The 14,029-nt window shown below is 41.2% G+C and overlaps 1 protein-coding gene across 26 annotated transcripts in view; it reads right to left on the bottom strand.

The window, feature by feature from the left end:
* The window catches only part of PTPRD (protein tyrosine phosphatase receptor type D), a 2,959,440-nt gene that overhangs the window by 346,723 nt on the left and 2,598,688 nt on the right, over window positions 1–14,029 (bottom strand). For all 26 annotated transcript variants that reach the window (XM_077249189.1, XM_077249205.1, XM_077249204.1 and 23 more), the window contains one exon: window positions 10,204–10,372. In XM_077249189.1, coding sequence (XP_077105304.1) covers window positions 10,204–10,288 — 85 coding nt within the window. In that variant the 5' untranslated portion in view covers window positions 10,289–10,372. The remainder of the gene's footprint in view (window positions 1–10,203; window positions 10,373–14,029) is intronic.

Here is a 14,029-nt window from a genome sequence, read left to right on the forward strand (position 1 = left end):
TCTAACGTTCATCCCAACCATTATCAAACATTTTTTATCACTGTACATCTAAAATATATGGCCTCGTCTTAAAGATATTTGTACAATGTAATCTGACAGGTGTATGATGCGGTTGTGAAAATGAAGTTTCGTACAAATGACGAACAATAATTCTTTGTTCGATGGTCACCTCATGTTTATGGGGTCTTAAGATGCTAGTTTTACACTTCATACATATTTCGTCCATAGTTCAGATTTTGCATCGGGAACAAGGTACTTCAGGCTAAGCCTCAGTTAATAACCCTTTGCCTATAGCGTTCTCCTGTATTTTTATTCACAAATATATCTGAGCAGTGCCATAGGGCTTTCAAACATTCTGGAAATAAGTGGTGCAGACCACAGGCTGCTTTAATCTGATCTTCTGCCTTGTATCTACCCATTAATGAAGATTAGTGATACGATCAATCTGTCTGAGGGGCCAAATCATAAGCAATTTAATTGAGAGTCTGAGTACAGTATTAGGGCTCATGCACATGGCAGTGTCTGCATGGCAGTTTATGGATTCGCATGGTGCACTGCCGTACAACCTACGTTGTATGATAATTCCTTTTTCGGTGGGATTTGTAATATATTGGAAGCTTGGAGAATTACAGCAGAGACCTTCTGGACCTCTGTGGCAGCCATATTCCAGCTCATTACCAAACGGATCCATAATACGCTACATGCATGAGCCTTTAGACTGGCACTAAAGCTAAGTAAACTACAGCTAACGACAAAATGCAGAATTAAGCTTGTAAAGGGAAAAAAGTGCCATAAGTCTAGTAGTAATTATGTACGTCCACCATTTGAAAAGTAAAGATGAAACGCTCACCTTTTAGGGATGCGTAACCAAGGGGTACAACTCCTTAAAGGGTATAGCGTGGCTGATAGTCAAATGATAAAGACTTGCTTTAGCCGAAATGCGTTGTATTTTTTTAACTTTTTTGATAAACTGCTTTCAATGGATGCCAGTTACTGTTTTATTTTATATTGCATCAGTTTGTTATGCATATGACATGTTCGCATTGGAGCGTCATCTACTTCTAGTCATTTTTTTCTATCCTATTGTTATAAATTACAGCTAAACATGCACAAAACAATTTTTGTCCTAGTCAATAATACCGATATTTTTAATTAGGCAAAGAATCCGATATATGTCAGCAGTAGAGCCGAGCAAAATTTTGCTCGGGTTCCAAATAAGCTGCAGAGGGAACCCGGATACACGGAGCGTGCCGGCTGATCAGCGGTTCGGCATCGCAGCTGCATGTGTCACGGGCTGTGTCACAGTCACAACACACAGGCTATCCATGCATGTGCTGTGACAGTGACACAGACACATGCAGCTGCGGCACCGGACAGCTGATCAGCCGACGCGCTCCATGTATCCGGGTTCCCTCTGCAGGTTATTCGGCAAGCGCTATAGCTTGCCAAATATGCAGGGACCCGACCAAATTCGCTCAACTCTGGTCATCACTGCAAAAATGGACTTAAAAATTGGAAATTGGAAGAGGTCTAAGTAGTTATAGAGTTACAACAATTATTCACCTTAAAATCTAACAAATAATTTGTTGTATGGTTCATTTATTTCAACTATTTGGCTTTTTAAGGTCAGAAAAGAGAGTCTTATTATATGACTATCCCAATGATCCTGGTGCTCAGCATCTCTTTCTATATACATCATGTAAAGTGGAAAGAATGATGTAATTCAGTCTCAATAAAATGAAACCTAATGCATCTATATTTACTGTAAAGAATTACAGCTCTCTAGCATTGGCGAGATATCATCGCTTCTTGGAGGCCGAGCAGCTGTTACACTGTCTAGGACTTTTATTGGATCCAGTCCTATGTTTTATGAACCCCCTTGTGATGATGCAATCTGTCTAGTATAAAGGATAATATATCGTGCAGCTACATAAAATACTCCTACAAAGGTTCAGGAGGGAGGAAGGGTGGGGGGAAAGCATTTTTGTGAAGGAGATTAGACAATTAACCCAAAGCACAATAGAAATGGTGAAACAAGTCCTTAGGAAGGGCGCGCTTTCAGGATCTTGGAAGACTGCCATGGTGTGTTGCAGTACTTCAATACTGCTCTGAATGCTCTTCTCACACCAAAAACAGTGAATTTAGTTGCGACAACCTGAAACATTTCTCAGGCATTCAGGAAATGCAGATGCATCTAACATATGTTTTATACTGAATGGTAGTACAGGTTAAAACAGTGTCATAGCTGTTTTCATTCTGACCCAATGTCAGTACGCCAGATCACCAGTGAGAGCCAAATCAGGTAGTTACGCCCATCATTTTGCAAGCGCGCTTGGAGACAAAAAGACACCTCACACATATCCTGTGAGCAAGTCACTTTTATCTGATGCAATGCAGCAAAAGGCAGCATTCTATACCATTTACAACAAATGCAACACACAATGCAATTCATGGAGCCCCCACCATCACCCAGGGTCACACCGACCCCCATTCCTCACAACGTACCAAAAACATGCCGCGACCGACCACTGAGAACACACATGACAAGAAGCGCAGTCTCCCCGAAGGGGACACCATCAGACCACCGCGTCAACAGATTCCAGTAATTCTAGCAACCAAAGGCAAGAGGCACCCAAAGGCAACCCATCAACCCTTCTATAAGAACAGCATAGTAAAACATAGTAAAGCTATGTGTGTCATTAAATTTAAAAGGTAACTGTGCTTTCAAGAAACATGTGTGCATTATACAATTGTTTCCCTGTATTTCACAGTTTACCCTCTGACGTTTGCTCTCCAATCTCGTAATTTGCAACTGAATCTGAACTGGTAGGAGGAGATAGCGGCTATGATATCTCATATACACAGCACACAAAAGCAGGAGGGCTTTATGCTCTCCCTTCCTTAGCACACAGAGAAAAGCAACAGCACAATGGAGGAAATTATACATGAGTACTTAGCTGTGTAAATGTGAATCCAGCTCCGGGGTGAGGTAATAGACTTGATTGAAAACTCAATATGATCTTTCTGTGTCTCTCTCTGCTTGTCTTCTCACTCTGCTCCTCACTCCTCTTCCCTTCTGCTCTGGTTAGAGTATAATATGAGGGGAGTATAATAGGAGTAGTTAAATGACAATTTACTGTACTAGCAGTCCATCTTTTCATCAGCAAGATGGAATTGTGCCGTTTTTCCAGATTGAATAACAAGTTCAGGATGCAGGGGATGGTAGAAGTGGCTCAAAAAGTGGAAGAGGAAGCAGAATCCTCTGGTAAGAGATATCACAATGTTTTTATAGTTACATTTATTATTAATTTAGGCAAAGCTTCTTGAAAGCACAGTACCTCCTAAAATTTATCTTTGGGTTTAGCATCTAGCATTTTTTAAATCAGTTTTGGTGGAAAATGCATTGACTTTATGTTAAATTTATGAAAGTGTTGCATTATCTTTGCTTGTTCATGTGTCTTTCTATACTCACAGATGGCAACACATATGAAATAATTAGAAGTGACCCAAAAAAAGGCAGTTACCCTGCTAAACCTAAAACCACCCCAGATGAAGATAAAATGGATCTACTCATATCAAATATTGAATATAGTTACCTTCTCCCGACAGACCCTACGTTACCAACGTTTTATTCTTTACCCAAGATACACAAGGGCATGGACCCACTCAAAAGTCACCCTTTTGTGGCAGGTATTGGGTCGTTTAGTGAGAGTAGTGGGATATATATTGATACCATCCTAAGGCCCTTATGACATCATTACGATCTTATCTTAGAGATATGTTAGTTTTATTGAAGAAACTGAAGGGGGCGACTGCTGGGGATAACATCATACAGGCTTCCATTGATGTTGAGGCCCTATACAGCAGAATACCCCATGATCCTGATATAAGGGTGGCTCAGCATTTTCTCAAGACAACAGTACTTAAATGCTGCAGATCCAATGCATTTATGACACCAACAAGATCACATTTTTGGATCTGAATATAAGTAAGGGTTATCTTAGAACAAACACCTACCGGAAGCCTACATTCACTAATAGTCTTTTAAAATAGGATAGTCATCATCCCTTACCATTTAAGGGATGAAGAAAGGACAGTTTCTTCGGATTAGAAGAAACTGTTCCCATATGGAAGACTTTAGGATGCAGGAACGTGATTTGAAGATAAGGTTCGCAGAGAGGGGATATCCTCCCCAAGTCCAGGATACAGCATACTTGAATGCACAGGAACAGGACAGAGAGAGGTTAATCAGGATATGAGAATGAAAAAAGGTGGAGATAGCACAGGAGTCATCAGCACATATGACAACCAGGCAAATAGGATCTATGCCACCCTCAAAAGACACTGGGGAATGCTTTTGGCTAATTCAGATCTGCAAGGGGTTATAGCCGTACCTCCCAGTGTTACCTACAGTAGAGGCAAGTCTATTAAAGACAGATTGGTACATAGCCTGTATGAGAAAGTGCCTGTTAAAGGCTATTGGCTTGATAGAAATACTTTTTTAGGTTTTTTCAGCTGTGGTGATTGCTGCATTTGCAATTGGACCACCCTTTGTAAGTCATTTATTAGTTCCGCATCTGGTAAAACATTTTATATTAGGGGTTTTTACAATTCCACAACGTCCGGGGCTGTATACAAGGCGACCTGTACCTGCCCACTAAATTATGTGGGAAAAACAACCAGGGAGATTCGACGTAGGGTAGGGGAGCACTTGGGGGATATTCGTCATCGACATGATACTCCTATAGCACTGCATATAAACCCGGTTCATGGGGGAATAATTAATAATATCTCCTTGTGTGTTATAAAGGGGATAAAGTGAGGACGAGGAAGGGTGACTTAAATCAATTAGTAACAAAATTTAACTGTAGATATAATGGAACGCACAATCCAAACAACATTTGTAGAAAAATATCAATATTGTGCGATTTGAGAAAGCTGTTGTAGCGCGCATCTGGTGACCTTCAGTTAGTTTCTCCAGCTATGACAAATGCATCTGAAATAGAACAAATTACTTCAATTGCTCAATCAATTTATGTCACACGTCCAACATACGGTAAGCAACATATGCTTCTCTGGTAATAAACAAGCTCTGCTCATTTATGAGCGCCTTATATTTAAAGGCTATTGTGCAGACGTAAGCATGCACACCGCTTCTATCAAGAATGACTAAAATGTCATAGTACTCCTACAGCCAAAATAGATCAGGTATCTCAGATTGACTGGTGTTTGGAGCAGACTACACACTGTTTTCAGGGAGTGTGCAATATCTTCACAAACCACAAGCCGCCACAGTCAGAAGTTTGTGGGGAATGTCAAACTTCCTGCACGCGTATCTCCGATTTCGATGATCACATTGATCCAAACAATGGAACTTTACAGTACTTTGTGATCTACGCCATGGGATAGTGATCAATGCTATAGAAGGTAAAGATGGCAATGAGTAAGTATAAATTTATAATCAGGGAAGCTAGACTAGAAGCACCTCTCAAGTGTTGAAATAAAAAATGCTGGGGTGGTGCTTTTATGTTTTTTTTTTACTTATTATTTAAGACGAAGAAGCGAGCCACTAGGAAAACCAGCATGGGCTGCTCATTTATCAACTACTCATGTGTTTGCTTGGGGCTCCAAGGGCAGGAAGCACGCTCCATTCAGGCTGAAGCAGTAAGCAGAAAACAAGAGGGTCTGGGACTGTCCTATTAAATCAGAAATGAGACTCTCTATGATCAAACATTTAACACCGATCCAGCAATTAGGCAATTAATGTCCATATTTGGAAAACTCATTTAATGAGAAAATATTTTTTTTTATGTGCTGCAGCTCTGCTAGTCCTCTCAATAATAAGCTCCTGCTATATGGCAACTGATACTTACAGCAAGAAGCCCAGTAAATGAATCTGCAATCGAATCAGTTTCTCTTTAAAAGGATCCATGGGTCGCATGAATCAGAGTTTGGCTGCCTTCTTGCAGATATGAACGTTTTACTACGAAATGCTGTGATGTTTCAGAGGAAACATACGATGAAAGCCAGCCAGGGACTATGTGCCTTGGGTGACTAGTCTGAGGCAGGTTACCAGCAGCTTCTCCCCGTTCTGCTCCTCTAGACTGACAGGTTTCTACCTATGTGTGTGCATAGGGAGAGACGTATCCGTAAAGGGATTGTGGCAGGGAGATGCCAGGTTGCCATTAAAAGCGTATTCCAATAGGTAGATGTTATTATCACCTGTTCACGGGATAAGTGCTAGCTTCTAGATCGGTAGGGGTACCTCAAGGATCATCAGAACTGGATACTTTTATCTTTGTTAGAATGTTGGTCTACTGCTCCATTCATTCCCTTAGAGGCTGCCGTCACGCTAGCAGTATTTGGTCAGTATTTTACATCAGTATTTGTAAGTCAAAACCAGGAGTGGAACAAATAGAGGAAAAGTATAATAGAAACATATGCACCACTTCTGCATTTATCACCCACTCCTGGTTTTGGCTTACAAATACTGATGGAAAATACTGACCAAATACTGCTAGTGTGACGGCAGCCTGAGGCTGTCAGAAAAAGCTGGCTTTGGAGGTCTCTTGGGAATAAAAGGAGTAGCGATTGTACATGAACACTGCAGCCCCATTGTAACAACGATAAAATTGCCCCAGTCTGGTGATCAGTTGGGTCTCAATGGTCAAAGCCCAACTGACCTAAGAATTTATACCCCTTTAAGTGATCTGTGGCTGTCCTAAAACTCAGTTTTACAACAATTTTCTGACTATTGCCAAGGAGATACCAAGGGTCCGAAAAAATGCATATTTCTGTTACGCTGTTAACCCTAGCTTTTCAGTATCCCTGTGAATTTTTCACTAACGATGTAGATTCATCTTTTGCAATAGCTATTTGGTTGTAAAGCCTTGATGCCCTCTCCTAGTGTATCCTCACCCATCCCCTGTAGACTGTGAGCTCTTGCAGGAAGGGTCCTCTCTTCTCCTGTACTTGTCTGTGCCTTGTATTGCTCATGTTTATTGTACTTGTCTATGTATGCCCCTTTTTCACATGTAAAGCACCATGGAATAAATGGCACTATATAAATGTATAATAATAATAATAATGGGCTGATCATACGGTCATGTCATAATGCGATGCATCCACAGCTCTTCTTGAAAGGCTATTCAGAATGGTTACCATTAATACGAAACACAATGCTATTATTATTACTATTACTAAATGTAAGTGATGTCCTTGACAATCAGAGGGACAAACTCACATATGTTGTCAGAAAGGGGTCCCTTCATTGTCAGATAATAATCCTGACTAGACACATTCCTCTGAAGCTTGTTAATTATTTTGGAGGTGACACTTTTCCTCCATTTTTTTTAGACTCCTTTGTAAGTGAAGCAAATAAATGTTATGTACCAAGTCAACAAAACCATTCAAACCACACACTAATTATAAAGCTATTATATAACTAAAGTGGGTCAAAGTCATGCAAGCATGTATTAGCTATGTCATCCTTATTTACTGCAGTTTGCAGTTATTGAGCCATTCCTATTTACCTTAGAGGAGGTAAGGGATATCTTGTTCTGGGGTAAAAAGGAAACACTGGAGTTTCCCATTACAATAATTCATAAGGCAGTACTAAAAAAAAATCCAACTATATGTCTGGGCAACTGAGTACTATTAGTTGTATGAGGGGGCCCAGTACCAGATCTGGGACTCTTCAGGGTCAAAACAGGACTCGGATTGTGTGACTGAAGTAAAGATATGATGGCCAGGACTGAATTTTTAGGTGCAATGATATAACCCACCCAAAGGAGTGAAAATGACCTTAGAAAAGTGATTTATTTTTTTCAGCCGCACATAACTAAAATAAGCTATACGGTAGATGTCAGGCTGGATTGGGCTACAGCCACTGGGATTCACAATGACGTGTTTGCTTATGCTTATAAAGACGGAACAGTGGTTTTCCTCGCACAAGTGGAAGTCATTAAATATGCAGATGTGTATTTTCTTTCCTTTCTTCTTAGTTCATTAAATGCCGAGATGAGTGGCATAAAATTACTAGCTTTAAAAAAAGAACACAATTCCACGGTACTCCACAGTACTCAGTCAAGAGATGTGTAAATGCTGTATATGGCCAACAAGTTGTTGCAATGTGAACTGCAGTCTGTCCTGAGTCTTGCTAGCATATCACAAAAATGTATTGAATATCCAAATCCTATCCAAAGGATCAGTGGAAACTTTTAATGATTCGAACAACACTTTAATGAAATTTGCAGAAAGTTAAGACTGAGCACATCTGAAAGTGAGCAAGTAAAGCCAGTATTTTTCCATGAATCCAGAAAGGATTTTCTCAAAAAATACTGCAATGAATCCTAACCATAACAGGGCAGCCTGGATGAACTACAAGGCCAGATATAAGCGATGAGGGTAGAGATATCTATATGGAAACTTAAAGGGAATCTGTCATCCCCAGGGACATATATGACCTATTATTATGGGCATACAGGTAACAGAAATGTTACACTAGTCCTACTTGTATGCCTCATATTAACGGTCTTGTTGGTGAGTAAACTGATTTTATTATTTTATGCTAATGATTTCTTCCAAGCTCCAAGGCATGAGGTGCCTGGAAGAAATTTCTGCCTCCTATCTTCGTTATAACACTACACCATCTCCCATGCACGTCAGTTGTTGCGCCGGAATCCCGCGCCTGTGCCCTGCAATCCCTCCACAATACGTACCATTTCCTGCCTTCTTTGGGCAGTGCATTCAGAGATCTTCTGCGCAGGCGCCGGTGAGTCACCTCCAATGTGCGCACTGATAAGGTGCTCTTCCCACTTCCTCCCTGCACAGTCAATAATAGGAACTATGGAACTATGTGTACATAGCTATGACTATGCAGGGAGGAAGTGGGGAGAGCCCCTTTATCATTGCGCACCCTGGAGGTCACTGGAGCGGAAGTCACCGGCACCTGCGCAGAGGATCCCTGAATGCAGTGCTCATAGGAGGGAGGAAAAGGTACGAATAGTGGAGGAAGTGCAGGGTGCAGGCGCGAGATTCTGGCGCCACAACTGACGTGCATGGGAGGGGGGTGAAATTATAATGAAGACGGGGAAGGGATTTCTTCTAGGCAGGCTTTCGGAGCCTAGAAGAAATCATTAGCATAAGGAAAGAATATAAGATTTATCAACAACAAGACCATTAATATGAGGCAAACAGGTAAGACTAGCGTAATATTTCTATTACCTGTATCCCCATATTAATAGGTCATCTATGTCCTGGGGGGTGACAGGTTCCTTTTAACTCTTTTTTAATTCATTCATAGTGTATCCACCATAAGTATAGACATAAAATATAGAAAACCACAATTAAGACTGACCATAGTAAATCATTGTTTCTCACATAACCCTTAATTAAACACGGAGCATACTTCTAGTGATTACGGTAGTCTGCATGTCATTACAAGAGGTGATAATTCTGAAAAATGAGAGGGATTACATTGTTTACCTTTTGCCTTCTTTACAGAGTCTATTAGACCTTGGCAGTTGTCAGAAACACCCCAATGGTCAATCTCATAATCTTTATCTCCTTCATATGTTAGCGTGTGCTCAAAAAGAATCTCAATGTGTGTGGACTACTCTCAAGCAACTGCTTCGGCAGCTGCCATGGACTGCACAAAGGAGCCGGCTTTAACAAACTCCGTGTGATGTTGTTTAGTCTACAGCAGCTATCTGCAGCCTACAGCGTTCCAGCTGTTACCCTACAAATCCTGAGGCAAGCTGGGAGTTGTAGTTCCACAACAGCTGGCAATCCAAAGACTGCATGCTGTGAATTACAATCCATTAGTAGAGTCCTATATGCAGGAGCAGTATCGACAAGCGTTGCATATGTAGTGTCCCTTTTGTGTGGAGTCCTGGCACACCGAGCCGCATCGAGTTCTCTACGGTTTGCAGTAAAGCTTGGCTTTGTAGTGGCCAGGCACAAATGAAATACAATTGTTTAGTATGGGGCACACATTTCAGCAGTTAGCCCAGCAGAAATATTAAAGTAGTCACGTAATTAGTCGCTTTAACAGGGTGGCCCGAAGCCAGTGAGAATCCCACAGCGTTTTTTGCATTCTGTCATTAAAAAAAAGCCTCTTCGAAGGCCCCCAAGGTCTGCCAACCAAAAACAGAAATGCTCATTATGGTAAAGACCAGAAACAGAACATTGCGTTCGACTTACTTTCAGCATCAGCATGGAGTAGGAAGCACAGAAGTACCAGCATTGGCCTGGCAAAGTTCATCATCTGACAGCTTGGCACCTGCATGCTTAGGAAGGCTCGATTTCACCAGCTTTCAAAGCCAACGGGTGTCTACCCACGTTAAGTGTTTCAGAGCAGTGTTTTCACAGCCTGAAAAGACAGAAGAAAAGACAAATAAAGCACAGATAAGACTAGGATTCTTTTAGCAAGCGATGCCCATCATACAACACACTGGGAAATTATTCCCATTTTTACATTACACTAACTGAAGCACATTACACGCTTTGTGTTTTTGCCAGCGCACTTGATGCCAAGAAGCAGCTTGGCAGAGCTGGTGATGTATTTCCCCATATTAAAGCAAAGTAAACCTAATCCCAGATGGTTTCTTCCCCTGGTCAGATCATCACCCGAATAATTTATCTTCATAATTAGCTGTCATTTTAGTAATGGTAGCGCTAGGTTAATATATTACACATGTTCTAATGCATGAAAACGTAATACATATTTAGAAAGCAGTTATCAGTAAAAGATTTCCGGTTTGGATTTACAAGGCACAGGCATACACTGCGGTATTACATCACAAGCCATGACGGACACATAGGACGATGGCAGCCATGAATTAACAACCGGCCATTGCATGTTTGTTACCTGGCATGTAGGAGAACTTTACCTAGCTCCATAATTATCCCGCTATTCTATCAGCGTTCAAAACAAATTTATATTTATAACGTCTTCAACCTTTGTTGGCATTGAACATTATCTATGAAGGTTGAAGTTTATAGTAATGAAGTAAAAGGCTTAAATCTACAGAACAGAAAAAAAAAATTAAAAATTTGGGAAAAAGAGGAACTACAATATTTTATGTAAAGAATTCTTGTCAGTCGTGGTACACATGTCCAAGTAAAACACTTAGGCTAATTTCACACTAGTCCATCGGCCCGATGTACCTACGGACAGTGTGTTAAAGTAGCACAACGTGGGCAGCGGTTGCAGTTTTACAACGCGTCCGCTGCCTATTGTGAGTTCCGGGGAGGAGGGGGCGGAGTTTTGGCCGCGCATGCGCAGTCGAAAATGGCGGACTTGATGCACAAAAAAAGTTACATGGAACTTTTTTTGGCCAAAACACGACGCATCTGTCACACGACGGATGCGACGTGTGGCCATACGTCGCAATGCGTCACTAATGTAAGGCTATAGGGAAAAAACGCATCCTGCAGACAACTTTGCAGGATGCGTTTTTTCTCCTAAACGACGCATTGCGACGTAGGCAAAACGACGCTAGTGTGAAAGTAGCCTTGGTGCCCAATTCATGAAGACTGATGCTTCACACACGAGTCCTAATGAGGGCTCACAGGAATAAGATGTACCAAATTCAGAGGCCCCTTACATAATTTGGGCATCTTCTCAGAGGTGTGCGCCACCATGCATCCTTGACTGGAGACACATTTCTGGTGTAAAGAACAGAGCCACTTTGAATTAACTTTTGCCACACCCCATCCCGCCTCCTCCCCAGCTTCGCCCATTTTGGTACAAGTTGCAAAATGTTTGCACAACCCGGCGATGTGCAAAACTGTTGCGAATTTTCAAAGTGTTTTACGCTAACCGGCCCAAACACCTTGCTGAATCAGGGCCATAGCGAAACCATGACTGACTGTATATATTGCTGTTAGGCTATATCCATTACGCTTACTTCTGTTTATGAGGAAACCTTATAGATTTGAATGGTCATTCTCAAAAATGGATGAGAATAGGATATGCACTATGCACGAAATTTAACAGAACTGACACATGATAAGATGTGCTGAATTCACTCCCTGCACGCACATCATTGACACTGGCATAGGAAATGTGATATGTATAGCTTTCAGGACATCCAATGACTCAGTTATCCCAGAGCACTGACTGCACATCCCTTTGAATGTTTGGCACCTCTAAATTCTGTTATGGGGATGGGGGGGGGGTGTCCCTAAACATCAGTTGCCTTATGAGTCCAGTATATCAACCATTTATAGACATCTAAACAGCTGTCCTAATGCAGAGTGCTTTAGATCCCTTCAAACCATCTGGGATGTAAATTTGGGATTTTATGTACTTAGCCTTTACATTTCTACAGTTATTTGTCATTATGGTTTGGTTTATTCATTGTGGAATAAGGCAGCAATAAAACACATATAACTTCAAAGTAATATAACTTGACTTAAGTGATGGATGTAGAGTCCTTTCTCCTACAGTATCTCACTTTTAGAATTATCATCCCTCTGCTTAATATATCTACTGCACTAACCTAGGGTATAGTAATGGAAATTTTCCATTTTCATGCAGGATGCAGCCAGGCCCTTTATTGTTGGTTGGCTGTATTTGGGCGTCTGTCCTTGAGGGGTGCACTTATACAGTGCTGGGGAGCCCTCCTGATGTAATAGTATAGGGGGGTCATCAATTAATGGGATTACGAAAGGCGTATGATATTGGGATGCCAATGATTTTTTTGCCCTATAACAGTTCAAAGATCTTCAGTATAATCAGTATTCCTATACACGCTGAAAGCTTATGTAATGTAAACTGACAAGATAAAATCAATGTACAGGAAATATTATGCTACTGGGACTCCAAGTCGGCAGTCTTTGAACTCTGTTAAGCCTAAAATTGACTTCAAATATTCTAAACAGATGATATGCACAGCTCCCATAGCCGACACCTGGGTAAATTCCGCACAAGTTATGTTTCAGCAGCACACATGGACTTCATCTTCTCTTTTGCTTGTCCTTTGATAGGATGTACTGTGCCCCTGACATGAATGAAAGCCACAGAAATCATAGCAGGCCATGCACTGAGGGCACCAGCTCACTCTTATAATCATAACCATCTTCATGCCAGCATTTCAAATAGCAGCAACATCCATAAGACATCAGTCCTGTCGGACTCAATTTGTGTCTGTGCAAGCGTATCCGAGCCAACTGCTACATAATGACTTTGATGCTATCACAGAGATGGAGATATATAGAATGTGCTCTCGGAGGGAGGAAAGGTTGCTTTGTTTTCTTGTGCTGTTCGACACTAACATGGAAAGGCTGATACATATATACAGTATATCTACATACATATACAGTTAGGTCCATATATATTTGGACAGAGACAACATTTTTCGAATTTTGGTTATAGACATTAGCACAATGAATTTTAAACAAAATAATTCAGATGAAGTTGAAGTTCAGACTTTCAGCTTTCATTTGAGGGTATCCACATTAAAATTGGATGAAGGGTTTAGGAGTTTCAGCTCCTTAACATGTGCCACCCTGTTTTTAAAGGGACCAAAAGTAATTGGACAGATTCAATGATTTTAAATAAAATGTTCATTTTTAGTACTTGGTTGCAAACCCTTTGTTGGCAATGACTGCCTGAAGTCTTGAACTCGTGGACATCACCAGACGCTGTGTTTCCTCCTTTTTTATGCTCTGCCACGCCTTCACTGTGGTGGTTTTCAGTTGCTGTTTGTTTGTGGGCCTTTCTGTCTGAAGTTTAGTCTTTAACAAGTGAAATACATGCTCAATTGGGTTGAGATCAGGTGGCTGACTTGGCCATTCAGGAATATTCCACTTCTTTGCTTTAATAAACTCCAGGGTTGCTTTGGCTTTATGCTTTGGGTCATTGTCCATCTGTAGTATGAAACGACGACCGATCAGTTTGGCTGCATTTGGCTGGATCTGAGCACACAGTATGGCTCTGAATACCTCAGAATTCATTCGGCTGCTTCTGTCCTGTGTCACATCATCAATAAACACTAGTGACCCAGTGCCACTGGCAGCCATG

The sequence above is a fragment of the Ranitomeya variabilis genome, chromosome 1 (genome assembly GCF_051348905.1).
Source record: "Ranitomeya variabilis isolate aRanVar5 chromosome 1, aRanVar5.hap1, whole genome shotgun sequence".
NCBI lineage: Eukaryota > Metazoa > Chordata > Amphibia > Anura > Dendrobatidae > Ranitomeya > Ranitomeya variabilis.